Consider the following 26,435-nt stretch of genomic DNA (forward strand, 5'->3'; position numbering starts at 1 on the left):
TCCCTCCCTGTCTGTTGTTGATGATGTCACTGCATCCTTCTCCCTCCCTGTCTGTTGTTGATGATGTCACTGCATCCTTCTCCCTCCCTGTCTGTTGTTGTTAATGATGTGTTCCCTGCATCCTTCTCCCTCCCTGTCTGTTGTTGATGATGTCACTGCATCCTTCTCCCTCCCTGTCTGTTGTTGTTGACCCTGCATCCTTCTCCCTCCCTGTCTGTTGTTGATGATGTGTTCCCTGCATCCTTCTCCCTCCCTGTCTGTTGTTGATGATGTCACTGCATCCTTCTCCCTCCCTGTCTGTTGTTGTTGATGATCTGTTCCCTGCATCCTTCTCCCTCCCTGTCTGTTGTTGTTAATGATGTGTTCCCTGCATCCTTCTCCCTCCCTGTCTGTTGTTGATGATGTCCCTGCATCCTTCTCCCTCCCTGTCTGTTGTTGTTAATGATCTGTTCCCTGCATCCTTCTCCCTCCCTGTCTGTTGTTGATGATGTCACTGCATCCTTCTCCCTCCCTGTCTGTTGTTGATGATGTCACTGCATCCTTCTCCCTCCCTGTCTGTTGTTGATGATGTCACTGCATCCTTCTCCCTCCCTGTCTGTTGTTGATGATGTCACTGCATCCTTCTCCCTCCCTGTCTGTTGTTGATGATGTCACTGCATCCTTCTCCCTCCCTGTCTGTTGTTGATGATGTCACTGCATCCTTCTCCCTCCCTGTCTGTTGTTGATGATGTCACTGCATCCTTCTCCCTCCCTGTCTGTTGTTGATGATGTCACTGCATCCTTCTCCCTCCCTGTCTGTTGTTGATGATGTCACTGCATCCTTCTCCCTCCCTGTCTGTTGTTGATGATGTCACTGCATCCTTCTCCCTCCCTGTCTGTTGTTGATGATGTCACTGCATCCTTCTCCCTCCCTGTCTGTTGTTGATGATGTGCATCCTTCTCCCTCCCCTGTTGATGATGTCAGACAGTCTGTTGTTGATGATGTCACTGCATCCTTCTCCCTCCCTGTCTGTTGTTGATGATGTCACTGCATCCTTCTCCCTCCCTGTCTGTTGTTGATGATGTCACTGCATCCTTCTCCCTCCCTGTCTGTTGTTGATGATGTCACTGTATCCTTCTCCCTCCCTGTCTGTTGTTGATGATGTCACTGCATCCTTCTCCCTCCCTGTCTGTTGTTGATGATGTCACTGCATCCTTCTCCCTCCCTGTCTGTTGTTGATGATGTCACTGCAGCCGCCTTTCTGCTCACTGCAACATGCTTTATTCTAGACAACTACCACACACACACACACGCACGCACGCACGCACACACACACACGTATGCACGCTCACACACAATCTGATTCCATCTGATAACACATCACTAACATCAACCCTGTAGAACACATCAGACAGGATGTAACACATCAGACAGGATGTAACACATCAGACAGGATGTAACACATCAGACAGGATGTAACACATCAGACAGGATGTAACACATCAGACAGGATGTAACACATCAGACAGGATGTAACACATCAGACAGGATGTAACACAGGAGAGGATGGACCAGTAAACTGTTCAGGTTATTATAACACATCAGACAGGATGTAACACATCAGACAGGATGTAACACATCAGACAGGATGTAACACATCAGACAGGATGTAACACATCAGACAGGATGTAACACATCAGACAGGATGTAACACATCAGACAGGATGTAACACATCAGACAGGATGTAACACATCAGACAGGATGTAACACATCAGACAGGATGTAACACATCAGACAGGATGTAACACATCAGACAGGATGTAACACATCAGACAGGATGTAACACAGGAGACAGGATGTAGTGGAACTATGAAGAGCACGTGGAGTAGAACTGTATACTGACAGTAACCTATAACATGGTCATACACACTGCTATCAGAGCCGTAAGGAGCCTGAAGTGCACTCTCCAAGCTGCTGACCTATATTCTGAGAAAAGGGGACAAGTGCAGTAGAAATATGTATATATAGAGAGAGAGAGAGAGAGAGAAGAGAGAGAGAGAGAGAGAGAGAGAGAGAGAGAGAGAGAGAGAGAGAGAGAGAGAGAGAGAGAGAGAGAGAGAGAGAGAGAGAGAGAGAGAGAGAGAGAGAGACAGAGAGAGACTGTGACAAATACTCAGACCTAAGATAATATTTCTTTCCCAAAATTATAATTCAATACAAAGAATTTGAAACTATAAAAGATGAAGATGAAGAAAACATCTAATATTTATTGGGTGAAAAGCCAAAATGTGCAGTTTTGGCAGCCAAATATGTGTCTTCCTGCCACAACCTGAGGGACAGCCAGTGAAAAGTGCAAAGTAATGTTGATAATATTTCCCATCTGGTTTTGTTTTGTCTTTCATATCACGTCATGTGTCTTCTCAGTCATGTTGACACTGGTCCACTACCAGGTCATGTGTCTTCTCAGTCATGTTGACACTGGTCCACTACCAGGTCATGTGTCTTCTCAGTCATGTTGACACTGGTCCACTACCAGGTCATGTGTCTTCTCAGTCATGTTGACACTGGTCTACTACCAGGTCATGTGTCTTCTCAGTCATGTTGACTGGTCCACTACCAGGTCATGTGTCTTCTCAGTCATGTTGACACTGGTCCACTACCAGGTAATGTGTCTTCTCAGTCATGTTGACACTGATCCACTACCAGGTCATGTGTCTTCTCAGCCATGTTGACACTGATCCACTACCAGGTCATGTGTCTTCTCAGTCATGTTGACACTGGTCTACTACCAGGTCATGTGTCTTCTCAGTCATGTTGACACTGGTCCACTACCAGGTCATGTGTCTTCTCAGTCATGTTGATACTGGTCCACTACCAGGTCATGTGTCTTCTCAGTCATGTTGACACTGGTCTACTACCAGGTCATGTGTCTTCTCAGTCATGTTGACACTGGTCCACTACCAGGTCATGTGTCTTCTCAGTCATGTTGACACTGGTCCACTACCAGGTCATGTGTCTTCTCAGTCATGTTGACACTGGTCCACTACCAGGTCATGTGTCTTTCAGTCATGTTGACACTGGTCTACTACCAGGTCATGTGTCTTCTCAGTCATGTTGACACTGGTCCACTACCAGGTCATGTGTCTTCTCAGTCATGTTGACACTGGTCCACTACCAGGTCATGTGTCTTCTCAGTCATGTTGACACTGGTCTACTACCAGGTCATGTGTCTTCTCAGTCATGTTGACACTGGTCCACTACCAGGTCATGTGTCTTCTCAGTCATGTTGACACTGGTCCACTACCAGGTCATGTGTCTTCTCAGTCATGTTGACACTGGTCTACTACCAGGTCATGTGTCTTCTCAGTCATGTTGACACTGGTCCACTACCAGGTCATGTGTCTTCTCAGTCATGTTGACACTGGTCCACTACCAGGTCATGTGTCTTCTCAGTCATGTTGACACTGGTCCACTACCAGGTCATGTGTCTTCTCAGTCATGTTGACACTGGTCCACTACCAGGTAATGTGTCTTCTCAGTCATGTTGACTGGTCCACTACTATTGCTTTAATAATGGTAATGTGATGGAGCTGGTCCAGTCAGAGACCCCCATGGTGTGTTGGAGCTGGTCCAGTCAGAGACCCCCCATGGTGTGTTGGAGCTGGTCCAGTCAGAGACCCCCATGGTGTGTTGGAGCTGGTCCAGTAACTCAGAGACCCCCATGGTGTGTTGGAGCTGGTCCAGTCAGAGACCCCCATGGTGTGTTGGAGCTGGTCCAGTCAGAGACCCCCATGGTGTGTTGGAGCTGGTCCAGTCAGAGACCCCCATGGTGTGTTGGAGCTGGTCCAGTCACTCAGAGACCCCCATGGTGTGTTGGAGCTGGTCCAGTCAGAGACCCCCATGGTGTGTTGGAGCTGGTCCAGTCAGAGACCCCCATGGTGTGTTGGAGCTGGTCCAGTCAGAGACCCCCCATGGTGTGTTGGAGCTGGTCCAGTCAGAGACCCCCATGGTGTGTTGGAGCTGGTCCAGTCAGAGACCCCCAATGGTGTGTTGGAGCTGGTCCAGTCAGAGACCCCCCATGGTGTGTTGGAGCTGGTCCAGTCAGAGACCCCCATGGTGTGTTGGAGCTGGTCCAGTAACTCAGAGACCCCCCATGGTGTGTTAGAGCTGGTTCAGTCAGAGACACCCCATGGTGTGTTGGAGCTGGTCCAGTCAGAGACCCCCATGGTGTGTTGGAGCTGGTCCAGTCAGACCCCCCATGGTGTGTTGGAGCTGGTCCAGTCAGAGCCCCCCATGGTGTGTTAGAGCTGGTCCAGTCAGACCCCCCATGGTGTGTTGGAGCTGGTCCAGTCAGACCCCCCATGGTGTGTTGGAGCTGGTCCACTCAGACCCCCCATGGTGTGTTGGAGCTGGTCCAGTCAGAGACCCCCATGGTGTGTTGGAGCTGGTCCAGTCAGACCCCCCATGGTGTGTTGGAGCTGGTCCAGTCAGAGACCCCCATGGTGTGTTGGAGCTGGTCCAGTCAGAGACCCCCATGGTGTGTTGGAGCTGGTCCAGTCAGAGACCCCCATGGTGTGTTGGAGCTGGTCCAGTCAGACACCCCCATGGTGTGTTGGAGCTGGTCCAGTCAGAGACCCCCATGGTGTGTTGGAGCTGGTCCAGTCAGAGACCCCCATGGTGTGTTGGAGCTGGTCCAGTCAGAGACCCCCCATAGTGTGTTGGAGCTGGTCCAGTCAGAGACCCCCATGGTGTGTTGGAGCTGGTCCAGTCAGACACCCCCATGGTGTGTTGGAGCTGGTCCAGTAACTCAGAGACCCCCCATGGTGTGTTGGAGCTGGTCCAGTCAGACACCCCCAATGGTGTGTTGGAGCTGGTCCAGTCAGAGACCCATCAGAAATACATTAACACCAATAACAAACGATAATGCATAGGATATGAGTCTGGCAGGTACAGTGGCTTGCAAAAGTATTCACCCCCCTTGGCATTTATCCTATTTGTTGCCTTACAACCTGGAATTAAAATAGATTTTTGGAAGTTTGTATCATTTGATTTACACAACATGCCTACCACTTTGAAAATACTAAGCGTGCAAATACTGAGCGTGCATAACTATTCACCCCCCATCCCCCCACAGTCAATACTTTGTAGAGCCGCCTTTTGCAGCAATTACAGCTGCAAGTCTCTTGGGGTATGTCTCTATCAGCTTGGCACATCTAGCCACTGGGATTTTTGCCCATTCTTCCAGGCAAAACTGCTCCAGCTCCTTCAAGTTGGATGGGTTCCACTGATGTACAGCAATCTTTAGGTCATACCATGGATTCTCAATTGAATTGAGTTCTGGGCTTTGACTAGGCCATTCCAAGACATTTAAATGGTTCCCCTTAAACCACTCAAGTGTTGCTTTAGCAGTTTGCTTAGGGTCATTGTCCTGCTGGAAGGTGCACCTCCATCCCAGTCTCAAATCTCTGGAAGACTGACAGGTTTCCCTCAAGAATTTCCCTGTATTTAGAGCCAGCCATCATTTATTCAATTCTGACCAGTTTCCCAGTCCATGCCAATGAAAAACATCCCCACAGCATGATACTGACACCCCCATGCTCACTGTGGGGATGCTGTACTCGGGGTGATGAGAGGTGTTGGGTTTGCTCCAGCCATAGCGTTTTCCTAGATGGCCAAAAAGCTCAATTTTAGTCTTATCTGACCAGAGTACCTTCTTCCATATTTTTGGGGAGTCTTCCACATGCCTTTTGGCGAACACCAAACGTGTTTGCTTATTTTTTTCTTTAAGCAATGGCTTTTTTCTGTCTCTCTTCCATAAAGCCAGGTAGGTGGAGTGTACGGCTTAAATTGGTCCTATGGACAGATACTCCAATCTCCGCTGTGGAGCTTTGCAGCTCCTTCAGGGTTATCTTTGGTCTCTTTGTTGCCTCTTTGATTAATGCCCTCCTTGCCTGGTTCATGAGTTTTGGTGGGCGGCCCTCTCTTGGCAGGTTTGTTGTGGTGCCATATTCTTTCAATTTTTTAATAAAGGATTTAATGGTACTCTGTGGGATGTTCAAAGTTTCTGATATTTTTTTATAACCCAACCCTGATCTGTACTTCTCCACAACTTTGTCCCTGACCTGTTTGGAGAGCTCCTTGGTCTTCATGGTGCTGCTTGCTTTGTGGTGCCCCTTGTTTAGGGGTGTTGCAGACTCTGAGGCCTTTCAGAACAGGTGTATATATACTGAAATCATGTGACAGATCATGTGACATATAGATTTCACACAGGTGGACTTAACTTTAACTAATTATGTGACTTCTGAAGGTAATTGATTGCACCAGGTTTAGGGTTATGGTTAGGGTAAAGGGTTAGGGTTAGGGTAAGGGGTTAGTGCTTGGGGTTATAATTAGGGTTAGTGGTTAGGTTTAGGGTTATAATCAGGGTTATAATTAGGGTTAGGGTAAGGGGTTAGTGGTTAGGTTTAGCGTCAGGGTTAGGGTTATGGGTTAGGGAAAATAGGATTTTGAATGGGAATTTATTTGAGGGCCCCAAGAGAATAGAGGAACATGTGTGTGTATGAGAGAGTCTGGTAGGTAGCTTGTGGGAAAATTGGGGAAAAGGCTGACTGGGACCATTTTGTAATGACAGGCTCTCACTACTGTAGGACCATAGTTACTGTAATGACAGGCCCCTGTAATGAGAATAGAGGAACATAGTGTGTGTGTACTGTAATGACAGAGCTCTCACTCTGGTAGGTAGCTTGTGGGGAAAATGGTGGGTCTCTGATTACATAGGCTGACTGGGACCATAATGTGCTGTAATGACAGACAGCTCTCACTACTGTAGGACCATAGTGTACTGTAATGACAGACAACTCTCACTACTGACTGGGACCATAGTGTACTGTAATGACAGACAGCTCTCACTACTGTAGGACCATAGTGTACTGTAATGACAGACAGCTCTCACTACTGACTGGGACCATAGTGTACTGTAATGACAGACAGCTCTCACTACTGACTGGGACCATAGTGTACTGTAATGACAGACAGCTCTCACTACTGTAGGACCATAGTGTACTGTAATGACAGACAGCTCACTACCATAGTGTACTGTAATGGACCATAGGTGTACTGTAATGACAGACAGACTGGGACCAGTACTGTAATGACAGACAGCTCTCACTACTGTGGGACCATAGTGTACTGTAATGACAGACAGCTCTCACTACTGACTGGGACCATAGTGTACTGTAATGACAGACAGCTCTCACTACTGTAGGACTACTGTAATGACAGACAGCTCTCACTACTGACTGGGACCATAGTGTACTGTAATGACAGACAGCTCTCACTACTGTGGGACCATAGTGTACTGTAATGACAGACAGCTCTCACTACTGACTGGGACCATAGTGTACTGTAATGACAGACAGCTCTCACTACTGGGACCATAGTGTACTGTAATGACAGACAGTACTGACAGACAGCTCACTACTGTAGGACCATAGTGTACTGTAATGACAGACAGTACTGTAATCTCACTACTGTGGGACCATAGTGTACTGTAATGACTGACTGGGACAGCTCTCACTACTGACTGGGACCATAGTGTACTGTAATGACAGACAGCTCTCACTACTGTGGGACCATAGTGTACTGTAATGACAGACAGCTCTCTACTCTGGGACCATAGTGTACTGACAGACAGCTCTCACTACTGTGGGACCATAGTGTACTGTAATGACAGACAGCTCTCACTGGGACCATAGTGTACTGTAATGACAGACAGCTCTCCTATGGGACCAGTGTACTGTAATGACAGACAGCTCTCACTACTGTGGGACCATAGTGTACTGTAATGACAGACAGCTCTCACTACTGTGGGACCATAGTGTACTGTAATGACAGACAGCTCTCACTACTGTGGGACCATAGTGTACTGTAATGACAGACAGCTCTCACTACTGTAGGACCATAGTGTACTGTAATGACAGACAGCTCTCACTACTGTGGGACCATAGTGTACTGTAATGACAGACAGCTCTCACTACTTACTGACAGACAGCTCTCACTACTGACTAAAGTAGTGTACTGTAATGACAGACAGCTCACTACTGTGGGACCATAGTGTACTGTAATGACAGACAGCTCTCACTACTGACTGGGACACTGTAATGACAGACAGCTCTCACTATCAACTTAATGACAGACAGACTTTGAGTGTACTGTAATGACAGACAGCTCTCACTACTGACTGGGACCATAGTGTACTGTAATGACAGACAGCTCTCACTACTGTGGGACCATAGTGTACTGTAATGACAGACAGCTCTCACTACTGACTGGGACCATAGTGTACTGTAATGACAGACAGCTCTCACTACTGTGGGACCATAGTGTACTGTAATGACAGACAGCTCTCACTACTGTGGGACCATAGTGTACTGTAATGACAGACAGCTCTCACTACTGTAGGACCATAGTGTACTGTAATGACAGACAGCTCTATAGTTTACTGCTTCTAAAGTGGTGAAGCCAAGAGGTACACAAACACATACATCAATTTGATTTGATTTTGAACACACACACCAAACATACACACACCGTACACACACACACTGTACACACACCGTACACACACACACACACACACCATACACACACTGTACACACACACACACCATACACACACTGTACACACACACTGTACACACACACACCATACACACACTGTACACACACACTGTACACACACACACCGTACACACACACTGTACACACACTGTACACACACACACACACCATACACACACTGTACACACACACACACACACACACACACACACACACACACACACACACACACCGTACACACACACCGTACACACACACACGTACACACACACCGTACACACACACCGTACACATACACCGTACACACCGTACACACACACACCCACCCTGCACACAGAGGTGGTAGGCCTAAGAGGTTCAACATCAGCACTGAGGACAGAAAGGTGGAGACAATACTTCCTATAACAACAAACCAGCTTCAGCTTCTAATGCACAAATAAGGTACATAAGGTTTATATTAGGATTGACTGGTACATTACACTACTGGCCTACATTTTCCTCACCGCATCACACACTAGTTTATTTCAGGCATAAATAATATCAGGAAATATGTACAGGCCTGTGATGTTATCTGTCTGACATCAACAGAACTCCAAGTCTTCCTGAGTTTGGCCTAATATATATATATATATATATATTTACAACTGCCTGGTTCACACCTCTGACAACGGTTCTATTGACCTGTAATGGGTCATCTCCTGATCTGCTATGCTATAGGCTAGCTGTAGCTTATCGGCGAAGACATATGGCACTGAGGTCGCACTGAATAGAACGTCAATAGGCCTACAAAGCGTGGTCCATTCAAGATTACTCTGCTGACCGAATGAAATGGTCAAGTGAATGTAGTCTAATCCGTAATCAATAATAAACGAAAGGACACTGAACGGAATTAAGCGGTCACCAGCCCGAAGGCTAACCACGCCACTTGGGTTAGCAGGGGGGCAGGAGCCGCTCTCACGAGGTAGTGTGACAACAGGCAGGACTAGATCAGACCGCGGGAACGACAGCAGCCTAGTCTAAAAGCTGCATCTTGTAAAACCGATGTCCTTTCGTTTACTTTCGTAAAATAATACAACTTGGCCGTGACCCCACTATGTAACACGATGATGTGCTAAATGTATGGGAGAATAAAAGCTGAGGTCGTAAAATCTACCTACTTAAAATCAAAGCCGAGAACAGCAAAACAGCGGGAAAAAAACAAACAAACAGTTGTTCACGTGACCGTGACCTGAGATGTTAGAGGACAGACGGCACCATATCCCATGTATAGTGCGCTAGAAAATATGGGGTCATTTGGGACCAAATCGGAATTTAGCAGCGAGGAGCCTTATCCACTTTTCCTCTGGAAAAAAAGGAAGCTCGAGCTCGTTGCGTAAAAACAACAACATGAGAATAGATGTGGATCTCATCTGACGGAGAATTCAAATAAACCAGGATCTGATGATAATAACAATAATAGGTTGGTTATTTCAACAACAGGCTATTAGAGAAGAAGCACCATGGGTTTCCCAGGCATGTTCAGTGTGGCACCCAGATACGGAGGTCATGGCAGGGCGGCCTCTCACAGATCACCTGTCCATGGTGCTGAAAAGGCCGCCCGAGGCTGCGCAATGCCGGGAGCACCAAATCAACAATTAATGGCGAATGAAAGAGCCTATAGGCTACAATTCAAGGAGGAAAGTTGGACTACATTTCGTTACGAGTTTGCTAAAGTTGACATAATAGTATCGGTCAACAACAACCAGCCATCGATGCAGAAATATTATCAGAGGAATCCCCATGTGTGATGCTGCGTTACGCAATGGAGACTGCTATGACCAATACGCTTCCTATGAGACAGATAACAAATATGAATAGCGAGTGTCAGGGGGTTGACACCAAGATGATATGTAGGCTATGTAATAGTTATACTCTGAGACAAAACCAATCAACTGCTGCGCCACATATGCTGAGGCACAAGCTTAGGCAGGGTTCCATGTACGAGACCACCGTCTGCTGCTCGCAGCTCGAGCACTCTCTCTCTCTCTCTCTCTGTTGCTATGGGCCCCCGCCCCTCCTCTCTCTGCTGACGCCACGGTGTCGGTGGCACGGATAAAGGACAAGGCAACTATAACCTACTCCGTAGTTTGTAATCACAAGTTAAGACAATGATCTAGTAAATCACTGCATTGTAGGCTATTTCGTCATATAGCCTAAGGACACTGTAGTGATTTAGCCACTGTTGTGAGTTAGTAATGCTCAGCTCAACGTGGGAAGAGTCAAATAGCCTACTGCGCAACATGCATGCAACAGACAGACCCTGGATCAGAATAGGCCTATAGGCTATTGCTTGATGCATATTCAACGTAAATATGTCCCACGTTATCCGTATCTTGTTTGAGATTTTAAACGCAAAATCCCAAAATATAGATTCTAGTCTGATGACAATTGAGGCCCTGCGCATAGCCTGTGACTTTAACTAGATTATAAATCCCTAAACTAACCTGTTCATGTGCCATGTCTTGTCCATGAATGCAAATGACATGTAACCTACTTTAGCCCTATACGTTTCACACGCGAGCATCGATCCATGATAAATGAATCGATAGGTGATCGAACATATCGATGCGCATCAGTGGGCTATCATTTAGTGCATGAACTCAGACCGTGCGTTTCCTCCATTGTATCCTGTAAACGGGCTTGATTTGAATGCTCCAAGCATTACAACTGAATCGATCCACAAGTTTGTAAACGATTACAACATTGTCATTCGGGTAAAATGCATGTGTGAAACCATATTTATCCAATAGGGGTGCGATCATGTGTTAGTCCGTTGGTTTACCTGTCGGCTAATAATAATGATGATGATCTGTTGCTGCTAGGCTAACCGAACTACGGCTGCCTGGATGTATGCAGATACAACTGTGAAAACGCATTGACACTTCCAATAACCCGTTATGGTTTGTGTCATATGTTCATCTGTTTAAAAGAGAAGGTAACAAGCCATTCCGTCTCCAACCCAGACCAGAATAAATATCATGCATCTCCCCAACAACACAGACACACACACAGCTTGAAAACAACTGAATATCAAACAAAGCCTTACCTTGATGGTTCTCAAGGGTGTCCTCTGGTATGTACATGTTTTTGCTTTCATTTACCATAAATGTGGTCCAGCTTTATCCGTAGGTGAATGGAGAAAAGGCTTGTAAAAGGAGTAGAGAGGAAGAAAAAAGAGAAACCAAAGAGAAGGAAAATAAAAAAAGAATAACGCCCGGACAGCTTTCGATATTCCTTTTTTTTGTTGCGTTTCAGTAAATATTACCTGATCCCCATTCTGGAGTTGGAACACATAAATAGATATTCGCTTGAACCACCTAAGAAGACGAACCAGTGCATCCTCGGAACATCCGGGCCCTACCTAAGAAACATGGCACTAGCACCATTTGCTGCTAGCCTACCTATTAATCAAAATCCTATCAATTTGCCCGCAGATGTTTTAAATAGGGAACATCAAAAGCCGGACCAATGACACCAAACCCCGCGCGCTGTCACTGATGCCGTAAAAGGAATAGAAGCAAAGATTCAAGCTCTCAGCGCAACAAAAAAAAGATCTATATTCCAGAACTGCTGCTCACACAGGGTTAAATCATCCAATAGGATCGATTCCACCAAATGCTGTCCAAAAAACAGGCAAATACACGTGGCGTGCCTCATTTACAGATACTTTCTGTCATGAATTCCAGGCCAAAATCGTCCGAAACGGGAGTTGTTCAATAGCCCTGTGGAGAGCGGCCGCTTGTACCTTTCTGCAGTGATATTGTCTGGTGAGAGGAAAGAGAGGGAGAGCGCACAAGAGAGAGGGGGGTGACGACCAAGCCCCCTCCCCTGTAGACGATCTGACTGGTTCCAGATGTTAGCCTGTTACAACGTTAGAAAACAGAGTAAACCGTCCATGATTTTCCAGACTTGCTATCTCTGGAGAGGGAGCTAAATAATCACAGTGAAGTCAGATAGGGCTTGTGCTTTGATTTCTGGAGGATGTAAGAAGGAAGGAGGAAATCTGTTAAACCTGAATTGAATTATATCTGGATGGATTCAATCCCAAAGCGTGAGACCTGTATCACTGACAATAGCAGGCTAACCAGTTTGTAAACATGCAGTTTTTTAAAATGCCTTAGTGGCTTAATATACACATTTATGGGAAGCCGATGGAAGATAATTACGTTTACACCTTAGTCGGCTACATTTTTATTTCCAAGACCTCGATTTTACGCGCGTCAAACGTGGCCAAAATATGCGTAATGTTTACACCCAGATGGGAAACGGAAAACATGCTCAATTTGATTCGGCACGAACGTGTTACACAGATACAACCACCATTACAAGTGAATCCCTATAGGCCAGAAACAAATAGGTTATGTCGCGATATTCAAATAGAAAATAAGACAGTATACAGTATATGCAACCCCATCTCATTCACGTCGAGAACGACGTTCAGGGCCCTACCCTGATAATGACCACAGCAGAGCACTGCAATGAAAAATCCTTGAGTCCTCAAAAGATTGTTCCGTTTGGAGAAACTATTACATAATCGACCTCAGTCTATAAATGTCCCAGGTCAACTTGGCGTTGTGTTTAAAACGAGCCAGATAGAGGGACTGGCATTTTAGTGCAGGTCGTGGGAACTAAGGATGGGGATAGAGTACTCTGGCTTTGTCCAAAATAGACCTCTATTCCCTCAGTGGTTTGTCACTTGGGAGGCAGACTGGATGCTGCTGTGCTGTGTTTGCCATATGAGTTATTGTCCCGTCTATGACACCGGGCCCTACTGGTTCTGAGAACCAGCTCCCCATCCCATCCCATCCCTCCTCTCTTCTCCCACCAACCATCAGTCACAGACACCGGGCCCTACTGGTTCTGAGAACCAGCTCCCCATCCCATCCCATCCCTCCTCTCTTCTCCCACCAACCATCAGTCACAGACACCGGGCCCTACTGGTTCTGAGAACCAGCTCCCCATCCCATCCCATCCCTCCTCTCTTCTCCCACCAACCATCAGTCACAGACACCGGGCCCTACTGGTTCTGAGAACCAGCTCCCCATCCCATCCCATCCCTCCTCTCTTCTCCCACCAACCATCAGTCACAGACACCGGGCCCTACTGGTTCTGAGAACCAGCTCCCCATCCCATCCCTCCTCTCTTCTCCCACCAACCATCAGTCACAGACACAGGGCCCTACTGGTTCTGAGAACCAGCTCCCCATCCCATCCCATCCCTCCTCTCTTCTCCCACCAACCATCAGTCACAGACACCGGGCCCTACTGGTTCTGAGAACCAGCTCCCCATCCCATCCCATCCCTCCTCTCTTCTCCCACCAACCATCAGTCACAGACACCGGGCCCTACTGGTTCTGAGAACCAGCTCCCCATCCCATCCCATCCCTCCTCTCTTCTCCCACCAACCATCAGTCACAGACACCGGGCCCTACTGGTTCTGAGAACCAGCTCCCCATCCCATCCCATCCCTCCTCTCTTCTCCCACCAACCATCAGTCACAGACACCGGGCCCTACTGGTTCTGAGAACCAGCTCCCCATCCCATCCCATCCCTCTCCTCCCACCAACCATCCTACTGGTTCTTCTCCCCCACCATCAGTCACCACCGGGCCCTACTGGATCTTCTGAAGAACCATCAGATAAGATGAAGGCCCTACTGGTTTGAACCAGCTCCCCATCACCATCCCATCCCTCTCTCTTCTCCCACCAACCATCAGTCACAGACACCGGGCCCTACTGGTTCTGGGAACCAGCTCCCCATCCCATCCCATCCATTCTCTTCTCCCACCAACCATCAGTCACAGACACCGGGCCCTACAGTTCTGAACCAGCTCCCCATCCCATTTCCTCTCTTCTCCCACCAACCATCAGTCACAGACACAGGGCCCTATGGTTTGAACCAGCTCCCCATCCCATCCCATCCCTCCTGTTTCTCCCACCAACCATCAGTCACAGACAGGGCCCTACTGGTTTAAGAACCAGCTCCCCATCCCATCCCTATCCTCTCTTCTCCCACCAACCATCAGTCACAGACAGGTCCCTACTGGTTCTGAGAACATCCCCATTCTGTCACAGGGGGACTGGTTTGAACCAGCTCCCCATCCCATCCCATCCCTCTCTTTCTCCCACCAACCATCAGTCACAGACATTCGGGCCCTACTGGTTCTGAGAACCAGCTCCCCATCCCATCCCTCCTCTGTTTGGGGGACCAGTCACAGACACCGGGCCCTGTTTGGGGGAGAGTTTCTGAGAACCAGCTCATCCCATCCCATCCATCCTCTCTTCTCCCACCAACCATCAGTCACAGACACAGGGCCATTCTGGTTCTGGGAACCAGCTCCCATCCCATCCCATCCTCTCTTTCCCACCAACCATCAGTCACAGACAGGGCCCTACTGGTTCTGAGAACCAGCTCCCCATCCCATCCCATTCTGTCTTCTCCCACCAACCATCAGTCACCTACCGGGCCATTCTGGTTCTGGGGGAACCAGCTCCCCATCACCTCCCTCCTCTCTTCTCCCACCAACCATCAGTCACAGACACAGGTCCCTACTGGTTCTGGAACCAGCTCCCCATCCCATCCCTCCTCTCTTCTCCCACCAACCATCAGTCACAGACACAGGGCCCTACTGGTTCTGAACCAGGTCCCCATCCCATCCATCCTCTCTTCTCCCACCAACCATCAGTCACAGACACAGGGCCCTACTGGTTCTGGGGAACCAGCTCCCCATCCCATCCCATCCCTCCTCTCTTCTCCCAAACCATCAGTCACAGACACAGGGCCCTACTGGTTCTGAGAACCAGCTCCCCATCCCATCCCATCCCTCCTCTCTTCTCCCACCAACCATCAGTCACAGGGGATGAGTTCTCCCACCAACCATCATCAGGTCACCTACATTCTGTTTGGGGGCCTTACTGGTTCTTGAACCAGGTCACCTCCCATTCTCTCTTTCCCACCAACCATGAGTTTGACAGGTCACCTAATGGATCTCTGACTGTGTCTGAAAAATTGTTAGATGAGATGAAGGAAATAAGTTTGCAGGTCACCTACATTCTGTTTGGGGGATGAGTTTGCAGGTCACCTACATTCTGTTTGGGGGATGAGTTTGCAGGTCACCTACATTCTGTTTGGGGGATGAGTTTGCAGGTCACCTACATTCTGTTTGGGGGATGAGTTTGCAGGTCACCTACATTCTGTTTGGGGGATGAGTTTGCAGGTCACCTACATTCTGTTTGGGGGATGAGTTTGCAGGTCACCTACATTCTGTTTGGGGGATGAGTTTGCAGGTCACCTACATTCTGTTTGGGGGATGAGTTTGCAGGTCACCTACATTCTGTTTGGGGGAAGAGTTTGCAGGTCACCTACATTCTGTTTGGGGGAAGAGTTTGCAGGTCACCTACATTCTGTTTGGGGGATGAGTTTGCAGGTCACCTACATTCTGTTTGGGGGATGAGTTTGATTAGACCATATAGCTTTCTAGCACAAAAGTTGTCCAAAAACAGTCATTGCTACTAGGTTTTAAAAAATTCAGCGTAATGAAGATATGTCGAGGGCTGCCTGGTATGCTACTGTTTATGGTGCTATGGCTGTTCAGGTGAAACCTTTGGTCACTATAGGCTATCAATAACCCTGGCACTGCCAGAATCACAATCTATCCATAGAAACATATATAACTAAGTGTTGAATCGCTTGTCATTGATATTACACACTAAATATAGCCTAGCTCCGTACCCAAGAAAAAGGCGGCAGCATTGGGGTAAATAAAAAAGAAAACGTTTTTCAAAGGAAGTAGCGCCCTCTAGAGCCACCATTGCAGACTGCATAGTTTTTTTCCATCAATTTGGGCAGCAGACATTTTCAAGTCTATGATATGTGCCAAATAGTAAGTATCTGCTAAACAACGTATTAACTCGACTAATTAACAAAATAACGAATCTGATTTTTCAGACCGATATAAAAGTGACGTTGAAGTAAACATTTCAGAACAAAATGGAATTCAATGGATTCAACGATGGATTCTAACAAGATGTCAAAGTCATAATTTTGGTGTAACATGCCTGGCCAATAAATATCATTCATCATCATCATCTGCTTCGGCCTGATGAAGCGGTCAATCTATTTCTCGAGATTGATTAACGTTCCTTATAGCCATCTACGCTCAACTCATCGTGCCTAATTGTTTACAATCTGTTCGACGAAACATGGCTGCTGTCAAGTGAGCTGTTGATGGTGTACCGAACAGTTACAATTCACTTATATGTTCTCTTTAATTATTTATTTTAAATATTTTAATTCATAACAGTGTATTGTAACGGGGATAGTTTCAATAGTTTTCGTTTTACTTTGGAACCGTCACAGATTCCTTCACCCGCGATAACGCGCCAGTTAGCATCACTAGCTAACTAGCTCAAGGAGAACAATGACGGCAAGCTCATCGGGTGGAAACACCTGTCTCACTGCTAAAGGTTTGGACATTAGTCTCGCAGCCCTGCAAAGACAAGATCCTTACATCAACAACATTGTAGATGTTGCGAGTCAAGTGGCGTTGTATACTTTCAACAACCGATCAAATGAATGGGTGAGTTAAGGGATGCTACCGCTGCTCTGTTCGCGCTCCCTTCTCCTTTCAACAAAGTTGCATGTTAAGTAACATCTTAACGGCCTGATATGGATGCCAAATTATAAACTAGTTTGCCAGGTTGAATTCACGTGGTGGTTTTGGGAGATGTGGCTAGCCATAGCTATTATTCAAAGAAGCTAGAAAGCTAGCTAGCTAACATCACCCTATATCGCTTTCACGTCCCAGTCGGAACAAGGAAACTCAAATGTCCGACTTGCTAACTGGTTGGACGCGGCACGTGTATAACCAACCTATTAACGAGTCGGACATGATCTAGTTCCGACTAACACGTTAAACTTGGCAATAATGCCAGACCCACTATCTGCATTCGAGATGTCGCTGATGAATATGTCGCGTTTCTAACGGGGAAAATACAAGGTCAAATCATGACCTCGGTGATTTCTAGTCCGGAGTTGGATGACCGTTCAAATCGATTTTTTCCCCCAGTCCCAAAGTTTCTTATTTTATTTTCCGAGTTCCCAGTTGTTTTGAAGGCGGCATGTCGCCCACGAAGCTCCGATTCAAACTCACATGAGACAGCAAGAGTTTAGTCAGAGTCGGTTGATGCTTGATCCAAAATGTAGTCAGAGGTTCCTATGGAAACGCGTCATGGTCAACAACTCGAACGCACACATACCGGGGCACATAGTACACATTGCCCTCCAGCTAGTTATTATTGTTAGATGTGGTGGACAAGAGTATTTATCACATCGCTACTAGTTTGTAAGACTAGATGTTGACATGGTAGCTAACTAGGTCAGTGAATATCAGCCACCCGGAAACCAAATCTGATGTGTTTGCTTCTGGATTCTGTCAATTCCAAGGTAACACAATGATGTTGAAACTGATTTTTATCACTTACAAATTGTGCACCAAACAAATGTAACAGTACAGCTTCAGTCCCTCTCCTCGCCCCGAACCAGGGACCCTCTGCACACATCAACCAGTCACTCACAAAGCATCGTTACCCATCGCTCCACAAAAGGGGAACAACTACTTCTAGCTCTCAGAGCGAGTGACGTCACCGACTGAAACACTATTAGCGCGCACCACCGCTAACTAGCTAGCCATTTCACATTGGCCACACAAAATGAATGATTGCAAAGTTAAACCATACAACTCTATGGATGAGGATGATTTTTAAGAATATTTGACAAAAACACATTTACTTGATGCAAGGTACAAAGTTTGTTGACACTAACAGAATGACGGTTTGTGCTGTTTGTGCAGTCATTCTGTTCCCCAACTTAGCATCTGTTCCTTTAAGTCAATGTGTTCTCTTTGTGTGTAGAGTTGTGTGGTTTAACTTTGCAGTCATTCATTTTTTGTTTGTTTGTTTGGTGTACATTTTAAAGTGAAAAATCTGTCTCTCGGAATCATTCTGTTATCGTGGAATTGCCCACTTGGTTCTGAGGGTGGGGGGGTGACGATGGTTAACCCCTCCCCTTTCACAAATAAATAAATAAAATATGCAGGTGTAGGAGCACCCCAAAATAATGATTGGTCCAAATAGTCAGTGATGTAAAACCATGGCACCGGTAGAAGTTTGCTTCATAACCCTCATATCCCACAGCCTACGTAACAGTTAGCTTCATAACCCTCATATCCCACAGCCTACGTAACAGTTGGCTTCATAACCCTCATATCCCACAGCCTACGTAACAGTTAGCTTCATAACCCTCATATCCCACAGCCTACGTAACAGTTAGCTTCATAACCCTCATATCCCACAGCCTACGTAACAGTTAGCTTCATAACCCTCATATCCCACAGCCTACGTAACAGTTGGCTTCATAACCCTCATATCCCACAGCCTACGTAACAGTTTGCTGTGGATGTTAAGGAGAGATCGATGAAGACTCTGTTCAAGCAAATCCCTTTTCATGAACTCAACCCGAATCAGTTACTGTATGTTGTTTTGCAGGAGAAGACTGATGTGGAGGGGACCCTGTTTGTCTATACAAGGTATGATGGGTCTTTTACGATGCCCGCTAATTACTGTCTCTATGTACTTCCCCCTGAGCTTTGAATGTTGGTGGGGTCATCCCAAATGGCACCCTATACCCTTTATGGTGCGTCACGTTTGACCAGGGCCCATAGTCAAATGTGTAGTGCACTATATAGGGAATAGGGTGCCATTTTGGGACCATTCTCTGTGTACTTCAGCGGTGAGCTGAGAAGCCTGCCTCCATCAGGTTAAATATAATGGGCTTAGTGGGTTAGCTACGTCAGCTCTCCCTTTGAACAGATTGGTTATCACTGAGTAGACTATTATGGCCTGTAACCTTGAAGAGCCATGATTACTTCCACACACCCTATCCCACCCAGGAAATAGGACGTAAACATGTAGCACCATTCTGTTGCCTTGTAGGCCTACTTGGACATGTAGAACCTTTCTGTTTCCTTGTAGGCCTACTTGGACATGTAGAACCTTTCTGTTTCCTTGTAGGCCTACTTGGACATGTAGAACCTTTCTGTTTCCTTGTAGGCCTACTTGGACATGTAGAACCTTTCTGTTTCCTTGTATGCCTACTTGGACATGTAGAACCTTTCTGTTTCCTTGTATGTAGAACTACTTGAACATGTAGAACCTTTCTGTTTCCTTTATGCTTGAACATGTAGAACCTTTCTGTTTCCTTGTATGTAGAACTACTTGAATATGTAGAACCATTCTGTTTCCTTGTATGTATGCCTACTTGAACATGTAGAACCTTTCTGTTTCCTTGTAGGCCTACTTGAACATGTAGAACCTTTCTGTTTTCTTGTAGGCCTACTTGGACATGTAGAACCTTTCTGTTTCCTTGTATGTAGAACTACTTGAATATGTAGAACCTGTCTGTTTCCTTGTAGGCCTACTTGGACATGTAGAACCTTTCTGTTTCCTTGTATGTAGTGGACATGTAGAAAGGCCTACTTGGACATGTAGAACCAGTGAACTACCTTTCTGTTTCCTTGTAACCCCTACTTGGACATGTAGAACCTTTCTGTTTCCTTGTAGGCCTACTTGGACATGTAGAACCTTTCTGTTTCCTTGTAGGCCTACTTGAACATGTAGAACCTTTCTGTTTCCTTGTATGCCTACTTGGACATGTAGAACCTTTCTGTTTCCTTGTAGGCCTACTTGAACATGTAGAACCTTTCTGTTTCCTTGTAGGCCTACTTGAACATGTAGAACCTTTCTGTTTCCTTGTAGGCCTACTTGAACATGTAGAACCTTTCTGTTTCCTTGTAGGCCTACTTGGACATGTAGAACCTTTCTGTTTCCTTGTAGGCCTACTTGAACATGTAGAACCTTTCTGTTTCCTTGTAGGCCTACTTGAACATGTAGAACCTTTCTGTTTCCTTGTAGGCCTACTTGAACATGTAGAACCTTTCTGTTTCCTTGTAGGCCTACTTGAACATGTAGAACCTTTCTGTTTTCTTGTATGTAGAACTACTTGAATATGTAGAACCTTTCTGTTTTCTTGTATGTAGAACTACTTGAATATGTAGAACCTTTCTGTTTCCTTGTAGGCCTACTTGGACATGTAGAACCTGTCTGTTTCCTTGTAGGCCTACTTGTATGTACATTACCACTGTCGTTCTTGTTCTCCTGAGAAAATACACAAACTGGGATGCGTGCATGTAGTCACCAGTTGGTTTCCAGTCTGTTAGCACCTTACACTGGTTATTCAACTTGTATGTAATGTCAAGTACCTCCCTCCTGTCTACTTTAATATTAACTCTGGTATAAGGCCTGTGTAATGTCAAGTACCTCCCTCCTGTCTACTTTAATATTAACTCTGGTATAAGGCCTGTGTAATGTCAAGTACCTCCCTCCTGTGTACTTTAATATTAACTCTGGTATAAGGCCTGTGTAATGTCAAGTACCTCCCTCCTGTGTACTTTAATATTTACTCTGGTATAAGGCCTGTGTAATGTCAAGTACCTCCCTCCTGTGTACTTTAATATTTACTCTGGTATAAGGCCTGTGTAATGTCAAGTACCTCCCTCCTGTGTACTTTAATATTAACTCTGGTATAAGGCCTGTGTAATGTAAAGTACCTCCCTCCTGTGTACTTTAATATTAACTCTGGTATAAGGCCTGTGTAATGTCAAGTACCTCCCTCCTGTGTACTTTAATATTAACTCTGGTATAAGGCCTGTGTAATGTCAAGTACCTCCCTCCTGTCTACTTTAATATTAACTCTGGTATAAGGCCTGTGTAATGTCAAGTACCTCCCTCCTGTGTACTTTGCTATTAACTCTGGTATAAGGCCTGTGTAATGTCAAGTACCTCCCTCCTGTCTACTTTAATATTAACTCTGGTATAAGGCCTGTGTAATGTCAAGTACCTCCCTCCTGTGTACTTTGCTATTAACTCTGGTATAAGGCCTGTGTAATGTCAAGTACCTCCCTCCTGTCTACTTTAATATTAACTCTGGTATAAGGCCTGTGTAATGTCAAGTACCTCCCTCCTGTGTACTTTAATATTAACTCTGGTATAAGGCCTGTGTAATGTAAAGTACCTCCCTCCTGTCTACTTTAATATTAACTCTGGTATAAGGCCTGTGTAATGTCAAGTACCTCCCTCCTTGTACTTTAATATTAACTCTGGTATAAGGCCTGTGTAATGTCAAGTACCTCCCTCCTGTGTACTTTAATATTAACTCTGGTATAAGGCCTGTGTAATGTCAAGTACCTCTGTGTACCTCCTGTGTAATGTCAAGTACTTACTTTAATATTAACTCTGGTATAAGGCCTGTGTAATGTCAAGTACCTCCCTCCTGTGTACTTTAATATTAACTCTGGTATAAGGCCTGTGTAATGTCAAGTACCTCCCTCCTGTGTACTTTAATATTAACTCTGGTATAAGGCCTGTGGTATACTTTAATATTAACTCTGGTATAAGGCCTGTGTAATGTCAAGTACCTCCCTCCTGTCTACTTTAATATTAACTCTGGTATAAGGCCTGTGTAATGTCAAGTACCTCCCTCCTGTGTACTTTAATATTTACTCTGGTATAAGGCCTGTGTAATGTCAAGTACCTCCCTCCTGTCTACTTTAATATTAACTCTGGTATAAGGCCTGTGTAATGTCAAGTACCTCCCTCCTGTCTACTTTAATATTAACTCTGGTATAAGGCCTGTGTAATGTAAAGTACCTCCCTCCTGTGTACTTTAATATTAACTCTGGTATAAGGCCTGTGTAATGTCAAGTACCTCCCTCCTGTGTACTTTAATATTAACTCTGGTATAAGGCCTGTGTAATGTCAAGTACCTCCCTCCTGTCTACTTTAATATTAACTCTGGTATAAGGCCTGTGTAATGTCAAGTACCTCCCTCCTGTCTACTTTAATATTAACTCTGGTATAAGGCCTGTGTAATGTCAAGTACCTCCCTCCTGTGTACTTTAATATTAACTCTGGTATAAGGCCTGTGTAATGTCAAGTACCTCCCTCCTGTCTACTTTAATATTAACTCTGGTATAAGGCCTGTGTAATGTCAAGTACCTCCCTCCTGTGTACTTTAATATTAACTCTGGTATAAGGCCTGTGTAATGTCAAGTACCTCCCTCCTGTGTACTTTAATATTAACTCTGGTATAAGGCCTGTGTAATGTCAAGTACCTCCCTCCTGTGTACTTTAATATTAACTCTGGTATAAGGCCTGTGTAATGTCAAGTACCTCCCTCCTGTCTACTTTAATATTAACTCTGGTATAAGGCCTGTGTAATGTCAAGTACCTCCCTCCTGTCTACTTTAATATTAACTCTGGTATAAGGCCTGTGTAATGTCAAGTACCTCCCTCCTGTGTACTTTAATATTTACTCTGGTATAAGGCCTGTGTAATGTCAAGTACCTCCCTCCTGTGTACTTTAATATTTACTCTGGTATAAGGCCTGTGTAATGTCAAGTACCTCCCTCCTGTGTACTTTAATATTAACTCTGGTATAAGGCCTGTGTAATGTAAAGTACCTCCCTCCTGTCTACTTTAATATTAACTCTGGTATAAGGCCTGTGTAATGTAAAGTACCTCCCTCCTGTGTACTTTAATATTAACTCTGGTATAAGGCCTGTGTAATGTCAAGTCCCTTAATTAAGGATCGGACCCCTTTTTTAAAACTTTCACCAAAAATGACATGCCCAAATCTAACTGCCTGTAGCTCAGGACCTGAAGCAAGGATATGCATATTCATGATACCATTTGAAAGGAAACACTTTGAAGGTTGTGGAAATGTGAAATGAATGTAGGAGAATATAACACATTAGATCTGGTAAAATATAAACAAAAATAACATGTGTTTTTCTATAATTGTTTTATTCCATCTTTGAAATGCGAGAGAAAGGCCAGACATTAACATAGGAGCCTAGGTGTAATTTAGACTGATCCAGTGAAGAATTACCTCACTACGCAACATTTTGCATCAAGTCAGCCAGGAGTTTGCCCAAATGTGCCAAATTGGTAAATTTATACATTTTCAAGTACATAACTATAAAGAACATACAAAAATGCTATGCTAATAAAAAATACAAGTTTACACACCCAGGAATGTCACACATGATGGATCATTATCTTCCCTACAGAAAGCTAATGGGGCGGCAGGTAGCCTAGTGGTTAGAGCGTTGGGAGTAGTAACCCAAAGTTTGCAAGATCGAATCCCCGAGCTGACAAGGTAAAAATCTGTCGTTCTGCCCCTTGAACAAGGCATTTAAACCACTGTTCCTAGCCCGTCATTAAAAATAAGAATGTGTTCTTAACTGACTTGCCTAATTAAATAAAGATAAACGACATTAGAAAGACATCTAGATGGCTAGGTGTGGAGCCAGAGACAGCTGTAAAGCCAGTTCCTACGTTTTAATATACAAATGTATTTAAACTACACTACATTCTATCTCTGGGCCCCTCAGAATGACAAATCAGAGCAGATCAGTACACCGTTTACCTTCTGAGGTGAATGTATCAAACCAGTTGCAGTGATAAGTGTTTTGTTGTGCACTATGCTCCAACAATAGCATGGTATTTGTTTTCTGTAATAGCTACTGTAAATTGGACACTGCAGTTAGATGAACAATAATTGAAGCTTTCTGCCCATATAAGACATGTCTATGTCCCGGAAAGTCTAGTCACATTATCGCCTATTGAGCAACAACTGTCCCGGTTTATGGACACCGATCCTGTAGAGGTTAACTCTTTCTATTCATGCCTTCCTGTTTGTCCTCAGGCTAGCATCTCCCAGACACGGCTTCACCATAATGAACAGGCTGAGTATGGAGAACCTGACTGAACCCATCACTAAAGACCTGGACTTCCAGCTGCAGGATCCGTTCCTGCTCTACAGGAATGCTCGCTGTAAGTCCCCTGCACTATTCAGTCTACCCAAATAGAACCAGGGCTGTTAACCCTACCTACTCAGAACCTGGGCTGTTAACCCTACCTACTCAGAACCTGGGCTGTTAACCCTACCTACTCAGAACCTGGGCTGTCAACCCTACCTACTCAGAACCTGGGCTGTTAACCCTACCTACTTAGAACCAGGGCTGTTAACCCCACCTACTTAGAACCAGGGCTGTTAACCCTACCTACTCAGAACCTGGGCTGTTAACCCTACCTACTCAGAACCTGGGCTGTTAACCCTACCTACTCAGAACCTGGGCTGTTAACCCTACCTACTCAGAACCTGGGCTGTTAACCCTACCTACTCAGAACCTGGGCTGTTAACCCTACCTACTCAGAACCTGGGCTGTTAACCCTACCTACTCAGAACCTGGGCTGTTAACCCTACCTACTCAGAACCTGGGCTGTTAACCCTACCTACTCAGAACCTGGGCTGTTAACCCTACCTACTCAGAACCTGGGCTGTTAACCCTACCTACTCAGAACCTGGGCTGTTAACCCTACCTACTCAGAACCTGGGCTGTTAACCCTACCTACTCAGAACCTGGGCTGTTAACCCTACCTACTCAGAACCTGGGCTGTTAACCCTACCTACTCAGAACCTGGGCTGTTAACCCTACCTACTCAGAACCTGGGCTCGCTGTAAGTCCCCTGCACTATTCAGTCTACCTACATAGAACCAGGGCTGTTAACCCTACCTACTTAGAACCTGGGCTGTTAACCCTACCTACTCAGAACCTGGGCTGTTAACCCTACCTACTCAGAACCTGGGCTGTTAACCCTACCTACTCAGAACCTGGGCTGTTAACCCTACCTACTCAGAACCTGGGCTGTTAACCCTACCTACTCAGAACCTGGGCTGTTAACCCTACCTACTCAGAACCTGGGCTGTTAACCCTACCTACTCAGAACCTGGGCTGTTAACCCTACTTACTCAGAACCTGGGCTGTTAACCCTACCTACTCAGAACCTGGGCTGTTAACCCTACCTACTCAGAACCTGGCCTCGCTGTAAGTCGCCTGCACTATTCAATCTACCTACATAGAACCATGGCTGTCAACCCTACCTACATAGAACCAGGGCTGTTAACCCTACCTACATAGAACCAGGGCTGTTAACCCTACCTACATAGAACCAGGGCTGTCAACCCTACCTACTCAGAACCTGGCCTCTGGGCTTGCTGTAAGTCCCCTGCACTATTCAGTCTACCTACATAGAACCAGGGCTGTTAACCCTACCTACATAGAACCAGGGCTGTTAACCCTACCTACATAGAACCAGGGCTGTCAACCCTACCTACATAGAACCAGGGCTGTTAACCCTACCTACATAGAACCAGGGCTGTCAACCCTACCTACATCAGAACCAGGGCTGTCAACCCTACCTACATAGAACCAGGGCTGTTAACCCTACCTACATAGAACCAGGGCTGTTAACCCTACCTACATACAACCTGGGCTGTTAACCCTACCTACATAGAACCAGGGCTGTTAACCCTACCTACTAGAACCAGGGCTGTTAACCCTACCTACATACAACCTGGGCTGTTAACCCTACCTACTCAGAACCTGGGCTGTTAACCCTACCTACTCAGAACCTGGCCTCGCTGTAAGTCCCCTGCACTATTCAATCTACCTACATAGAACCAGGGCTGTCAACCCTACCTACATAGAACCAGGGCTGTTAACCCTACCTACATAGAACCAGGGCTGTCAACCCTACCTACATAGAACCAGGGCTGTCAACCCTACCTACTCAGAACCTGGCCTCGTTGTAAGTCCCCTGCACTATTCAGTCTACCT

General features: G+C 45.8%; 2 protein-coding genes and 1 long non-coding RNA gene across 17 annotated transcripts in view; 1 reads left to right on the forward strand and 2 right to left on the reverse strand.

The window, feature by feature from the left end:
- Window positions 1-26,435, reverse strand: part of LOC127928924 (voltage-dependent L-type calcium channel subunit alpha-1C-like) — a 202,746-nt gene that overhangs the window by 172,153 nt on the left and 4,158 nt on the right. Inside the window, exon 1 of one of the 2 annotated variants that reach the window (XM_052516513.1) lies at window positions 11,686-12,485. The exons of the other annotated variant lie outside the window; for it this stretch is intronic. Within the exon in view, the coding sequence (XP_052372473.1) occupies window positions 11,686-11,743 (58 nt within the window). The 5' untranslated portion in view covers window positions 11,744-12,485. Of the gene's footprint in view, window positions 1-11,685; window positions 12,486-26,435 lie in introns of those variants that run through there. 2 annotated transcript variants of the gene reach the window in all.
- The window catches only part of dcp1b (decapping mRNA 1B), a 35,561-nt gene continuing 25,924 nt past the window's right edge, over window positions 16,799-26,435 (forward strand). For 2 of the 3 annotated variants that reach the window (XR_008132869.1, XM_052516510.1), the window contains exons 1-3: window positions 16,799-17,216; window positions 19,183-19,223; window positions 24,461-24,588. Coding sequence is in view for 2 of the 3 variants with exons in the window: in XM_052516510.1 (XP_052372470.1) it covers window positions 17,058-17,216; window positions 19,183-19,223; window positions 24,461-24,588 (328 nt within the window). In the remaining variant the exon portion in view is untranslated. The remainder of the gene's footprint in view (window positions 17,217-19,182; window positions 19,224-24,460; window positions 24,589-26,435) is intronic. The other variant, XM_052516511.1, reaches the window with a different exon arrangement.
- On the reverse strand, window positions 24,540-26,379 carry LOC127928925 (uncharacterized). Of its 12 annotated transcripts, XR_008132883.1 has the most exons (4): window positions 26,327-26,379; window positions 25,575-25,670; window positions 25,343-25,516; window positions 25,119-25,264 (listed from the first exon to the last, which is right to left on the reverse strand). It is a non-coding gene; the product is annotated as an uncharacterized LOC127928925 (long non-coding RNA). The 12 variants fall into 12 exon arrangements; XR_008132877.1 differs by lacking the exons at window positions 25,119-25,264; window positions 25,343-25,516; window positions 26,327-26,379 and adding exons at window positions 24,540-24,644; window positions 24,703-25,003 and having other exon boundaries at window positions 25,575-25,782; XR_008132879.1 differs by lacking the exons at window positions 25,119-25,264; window positions 25,343-25,516; window positions 26,327-26,379 and adding exons at window positions 24,540-24,644; window positions 24,703-25,032 and having other exon boundaries at window positions 25,575-25,782.

This window comes from Oncorhynchus keta, unplaced genomic scaffold (assembly GCF_023373465.1).
Source record: "Oncorhynchus keta strain PuntledgeMale-10-30-2019 unplaced genomic scaffold, Oket_V2 Un_scaffold_5034_pilon_pilon, whole genome shotgun sequence".
Taxonomy (NCBI): domain Eukaryota; kingdom Metazoa; phylum Chordata; class Actinopteri; order Salmoniformes; family Salmonidae; genus Oncorhynchus; species Oncorhynchus keta.